The sequence below is a fragment of the Salmo trutta genome, chromosome 20, assembly GCF_901001165.1.
Source record: "Salmo trutta chromosome 20, fSalTru1.1, whole genome shotgun sequence".
In the NCBI taxonomy this organism is placed as follows: domain Eukaryota; kingdom Metazoa; phylum Chordata; class Actinopteri; order Salmoniformes; family Salmonidae; genus Salmo; species Salmo trutta.
This window is the reverse complement of record NC_042976.1, coordinates 30,973,447-30,979,446: the sequence shown is the minus strand read 5'-3', so window position 1 is coordinate 30,979,446 and position 6,000 is coordinate 30,973,447. Positions and strand designations below refer to the sequence as shown.

Genomic DNA, 6,000 nt, shown 5'->3' with positions numbered 1-6,000 from the left:
TTGTATTTGGTTTAATGTTCAACATACATCTCATTAGTGGAAACAAAAATAAGCGTTTAACATTTAAGACCGTTTTCCCGCTTCAAAGGAGGATATGCATTTATTTGACCGGTGAAATACAGTAGGGTCGGAAAATGTCACATCCCCGAATACAGCCAATGAGCAGAGCTTCGCCAGATTGATGACATTTGGAATGCCAATCAGAGCCGTGACAAATTACTTTTAAAGACAGATCATAATCAAAATAACAAATCAAAATACGTATAATTAAATCTAGAATTAGAAGTAAATTATCAGGGAAACAAAACATTGAACATTAGTGTCATCTTTTAACAAATAAATATAAATAAGAAAACACCTAAACATTGTTCAAACTCTCTTTTCTGAAAGAAGCAGCAACCATAAAAGATTGACGCAATGCCGGATGATTATAACTGAATAAAATAAATATCGACTGACTTGACTGTCTTTCAGTTGCAAATGCACACCACACTTTGTCTACTCTATGCCATTCATTGCTGTCTGGGGATCCGTTTTCTTACTGCTCCAGTGTTGGCATCAAACAAGAGCTAAACTACCCACATTGACCCAGAACAGCATTAAAGCAGAGAGTAACCAGGACGCAACACAACACACACACAAACACACTCAAACCAGACGGAACGAAGAGGTCACAGATTTCTGCAGAGCAACAAGGAGCACTTTTAGCTGAGGGTTGTGTGTGTGTGTGTGTGTGTGTGTGTGTGTGTGTGTGTGTGTGTGTGTGTATATAAAGGTCTGGAGGTATACGGAGGTGCTGCTCAGAAGATCTGCTGCTCAAACAGAATTTTCTCGAAGCCTTGCGGTGCTGTATGGTAGAAGTCACTGAACTGGCAGTCTAAGATGGCGCTGTCATCCACTAGAACAGAGGAGAGATCAAATCAACATTGGTTCAGTCAGTGTTGGGTACTTTCGCAGGCATAACTCACAGACTGCAACAACAAAAACTAGTAGTGTTCAATTGCTTTTACATTGTATGCTACCAACCAAAAAGAAGGATGTCAGTTTCAGCTATGTACGAACTGCCCTCTTGTGGCAGAAAAATACCACAACCATAAAGACAATTTTGTGGCAGATTTACTAGGCATTTGAGCCTGTTTTTTTCCACTGGGAATTAAAAGGTAGAGCACGGGTTAATATATATTATGTAAATAAAAGTTAAAAGAAACATTCATAAAATAAAATAGTTTTATGTTTGGTATTGGTGGTTTTCCCTCCTGAGAGGGAAAGTCTGTCCCTGTGTATGCAGCAGTGTACACACACACACACACACACACACACACTCACCATAAACCACCGGGAACACGGTGCCTCTGATCCCTGAAGCTGGACAGTGCATATTTTTCCCATTCAGATAGAGATTCATCTCCACGTGGTCATACGTGATGCCCTGAGATGGAAAACAAACAACTGATTAGATCAGTGTTGATTGTGTTGGTCAGTTTATTCTGATTCATTTAGGCCATTTCTTTAGAAGTATTTAAACATCAATACAGCTGATCAGTGATCAATTCAGTAAGAATTAGATTAGAGAACTTGGTGGTCATTTCTTTGATAATCTCGCCCATCAGCCGGTTCTCTCTGTTGAGATGTCTGGTTTCCGTGCGCTTCAGAACGGGACTTGACTGGAAGCCTATGGCAGTAGCAGACGAAACATGCACTGTGGACAGGTGTCTTTTATACAGGTAACAAACTGAGATTAGGAGCACTCCCTTTAAGAGTGTGCTCCTAATCTCAGCTCGTTACCTATATAAAAGACACCTGGGAGCCAGAAATCTTTCTGATTGAGAGGGGGGTCAAATACTTATTTCCTCATTAAAATGCAAATCAATTTATAACATTTTTGACATGCGTTTTTCTGGATTTTTTTGTTGTTATTCTGTCTCTCACTGTTCAAATAAACCTACCATTAAAATTATAGACTGATCATTTCTTTGTCAGTGGGCAAACGTACAAAATCAGCAGGGGATCAAATACTTTTCCCTCACTGTAAGTCTACTACATCTGGGGGCCAGTATTGTTTTTGTGTTTCCCCACCCCCCTGAAAAATAGTATTATTATAAAAATGTTTAGGAACTCAGTCCGGCTTTCAACATACTCTTGAAAGTTGTAATAGTAGAATTTGGGTAGTGCAGCAAGTTTTCCTCTCATGTCAGTCATTGCATACCGTAGAGAGCTATTTATAACTTGTCAGAAATGTCCAGATCAACTAGCCCATGTCAGCTAACGTTTTTTTAGCGCATAGATTTTGTTGTAATGTTTGAGTCACTCAAAAATCACATGAACACACAGACATGGCAAGAAAATGAGCTTTAAAATGGCTACATTTTCTCTGCAACCCATGACAAAATGTGTAGAATTGCAGGAAATAAGATTTAAAACATGCAAAATCTTCTCTCCACCAACAAGAGAGGTGTGAACAGTTTGTCATGAACAGTGCTTGTGCCCATAGAAACAGTGCTTGTGCCCATTGTTCTGCACCACTGCCATTGGTACGGAAAAGACTGCTTGTCATTTTTACTGGGATAGTGTTCTGCATTACCACAGCATCCATCATCAACTGCCTTTGATGGCGTGTTTACTTTTTCTATTTGAAGACATTAGTGTACAGTGTATAACGTGTTACAGGACAGCTAGCAGAGTTACCCTGGTTAGCGATTAGCATGAACGGTGATATGCTCCTACTACCTCGGGTTCTGGGGAATTATTTCCGTGGTGCACCATAACAAATCAGCTGGGCTTGACAATCTGGACCCTTTCTTTCTAAAATTATCTGCCGAAATTGTTGCAACCCCTATTACTAGCCTGTTCAACCTCTCTTTCGTGTCGTCTGAGATTCCCATAGATTGGAAAGCAGCTGCTGTCATCCCCCTCTTCAAAGGAGGTGACACTCTTGACCCAAATTGCTACAGACCTATATCCATCCTACCCTGCCTTTCTAAGGTCTTCGAAAGCCAAGTCAACAAACAGATTACCGACTATTTCGAATACTACCGCACCCTCTCCGCTATGCAATCTGGTTTCAGAGCTGGTCATGGGTGCACCTCAGCCACGCTCAAGGTCCTAAACGACATCGTAACCGCCATCGATAAGAAACAATACTGTGCTGCCGTATTCATTGACCTGGCCAAAGCTTTTGACTCTGTTAATCACCACATCCTCATCGGCAGACTTAGTAGCCTTGGTTTCTCAAACGATTGCGTCGCCTGGTTCACCAACTACTTCTCTGACAGAGTTCAGTGTGTCAAATCGGAGGGCCTACTGTCTGGACCTCTGGCAGTCTCTATGGGGGTACCACAGGGTTCAATTCTTGGGCCAACTCTTTTCTCTGTATACATAAATGATGTCGCTCTTGCTGCTGGTGAATCTCTGATCCACCTCTACGCAGACGACACCATTCTGTATACTTCTGGCCCTTCTTTGGACACTGTGTTAACAACCCTCCAGACGAGCTTCAATGCAATTCAACTCTCCTTCCGTGGCCTCCAACTGCTCCTAAACACAAGTAAAACTAAATGCATGCTCTTCAACCGATCGCTGCCTGCACCTGCCCGCCCATCCAGCATAACTTCTCTGGACGGTTCTAACTTAGAATTTGTGGACAACTACAAATACCTAGGTGTCTGGTTAGACTGTAAACTCTCCTTCCAGACTCACATCAATCATCTCCAATCCAAAGTGAAATCTAGAATTGGCTTCCTATTTCGCAACAAAGCATCCTTCACTCATGCTGCCAAACATACCCTCGTAAAACTGACCATCCTACCAATCCTCGACTTCGGCGATGTCATTTACAAAATAGCCTCCAATACCCTACTCAACAAGCTGGATGCAGTCTATCACAGTGCCATCCGTTTTGTCACCAAAGCCCCATATACAACCCACCACTGCGATCTGTATGCTCTCGTTGGCTGGCCTTCACTTCATAATCGTTGCCAAACACATTGGCTCCAGGTCATCTACAAGACCCTGCTAGGTAAAGTCCCCCCTTATCTCCGCTCACTGGTCACCATAGCAGCACCCACCTGTAGCACGCGCTCCAGCAGGTATATCTCTCTGGTCACCCCTAAAGCCAACTCCTCCTTTGGTCGTCTCTCCTTCCAGTTCTCTGCTGCCAACGACTGGAACGAACTACAAAAATCTCTGAAATTGGAAACACTTATCTCCCTCACTAGCTTTAAGCACCAGCTGTCAGAGCAGCTCACAGATCACTGCACCTGTACATAGCCCATCTATAATTTAGCCCAAACTACTACCTCTTCCCCTACTGTATTTATTTATTTTGCTCCTTTGCACCATATTATTTATATTTGAACTTTGAACTTTCTTCAAACTACAAATCTACCATTCCATTGTTTTTCTTGCTATACTTTCTTTATTTTGCCACCATGGCATTTTTTTTGCTCTTACCTCCCTTATCTCACATCATTTGCTCACATTGTATATAGTCTTATTTTTTTTTCTACTGTATTATTGACTGTATGTTGTTTACTCCATGTGTAACTCAATTGTAAATGAGAACTTGTTCTCAACTTGCCTACCTGGTTAAATAAAGGTGAAATAAAATAAATAAATAAAAAACAAACACTTTTAAGCCTCAATTTGGAGCCACGCCTCATAGTTATGTGTATCTCTCAAAATTGGAATGATCATGTCACTCAATAAATCCACACAGTGATGGAGTGCTGCATCAGATGACCTGGCCTCCACAATCACCCGACCTCAACCCAATTGAGATGATTTACGATTTTTTATTTATTCATCTTTTATATCTATTTATTTAACCAGGTAGGCTAGTTGAGAACAAGTTCTCATTTACAACTGCGACCTGGCCAAGATAAAGCAAAGCAGTGCGACACAAACAACAACACAGAGTCACACATGGAATAAACAAGCGTACAGTCAATAACACAATAGAAAAAAAGAAAGATACAGTGTGTGCAAATGGCGTGAGGAGGTAGGCAATAAATAGGCCATAGTAGCGAGGTAATTACAATTTAGCAGATTAACACTGGAGTGATAAATGAGCAGATGATGATGTGCAAGTAGAAATACTGGTGTGCAAAAGAGCAAAACCAAAAAAAATAAAAAACAATATGGGGATGAGGTAGGTAGATTGGGTGGGCTATTTACAGATGGACTACATACAGCTGCAGCGATCGGTTACCTGCTCAGATAGCTGATGTTTAAAGTTGGTTAGGGAAATATAAGTCTCCAGCTTCAGTGATTTTTGCAATTCGTTCCAGTTACTGGCAGCAGAGAACTGGAAGGAAAGGTGGCTAAAGCAGGTGTTGGCTTTGGGGTTAACCAGTGAGATATACCTGCTGGAGCTCGTGCTACGGGTGGATGTTGTTATCGTGACCAGTGAGCTGAGATAAGGCGGAGCTTTACCTAGCATAGATTTATAGATGACCTGGAGCTAGTGGGTCTGGCGACGAATATGTAGTGAGGGCCAGCCGACTAGAGCATACAGGTCGCAGTGGTGGGTGGTATAAGTGGCTTTGGTAACAAAACGAATGTCACTGTGATAGACTGCATCCAGTTTGCTGAGTAGAGTATTGGAACCTATTTTGTAGATGACATCGCCGAAGTCCAGGATCGGTAGGATAGTCAGTTTTACTAGGGTAAGTTTGGCGGCGTGAGTGAAGGAGGCTTTGTTTTGCGAAATAGAAAGCCGATTCTAGATTTGATTTTGGATTGGAGATGTTTAATATGAGTCTGGAAGGAGTTTACAGTCTAGCCAGACACCTAGGTATTTGTAGTTGTCCACATATTCTAGGTCAGAACCGTCCAGGGTAGTGATGCTAGTCGGGAGGGCGGGTGCCGGCAGCGAACGGTTGAAAACCATGCATTTGGATTTACTAGCATTTAAGAGCAGTTGTAGGCCATGGAAGGAGTGTTGTATGGCATTGAAGCTCGTTTGGAGGTTAGTTAACACAGTGTCCAAAAAAGGGCCAGATG

The 6,000-nt window shown here is 42.0% G+C and overlaps 1 protein-coding gene across 1 annotated transcript in view; it reads right to left on the bottom strand.

Annotated features, from left to right (window-relative positions):
• LOC115155839 (SPRY domain-containing protein 7) overlaps positions 1-6,000 on the bottom strand; it is a 41,851-nt gene continuing 35,851 nt past the window's right edge. The window contains exons 4-5 of the mRNA XM_029702818.1: positions 1,327-1,429; positions 1-898 (exon numbers count right to left, since the gene is read on the bottom strand). Coding sequence (XP_029558678.1) covers positions 801-898; positions 1,327-1,429 — 201 coding nt within the window. The 3' untranslated portion in view covers positions 1-800. The remainder of the gene's footprint in view (positions 899-1,326; positions 1,430-6,000) is intronic.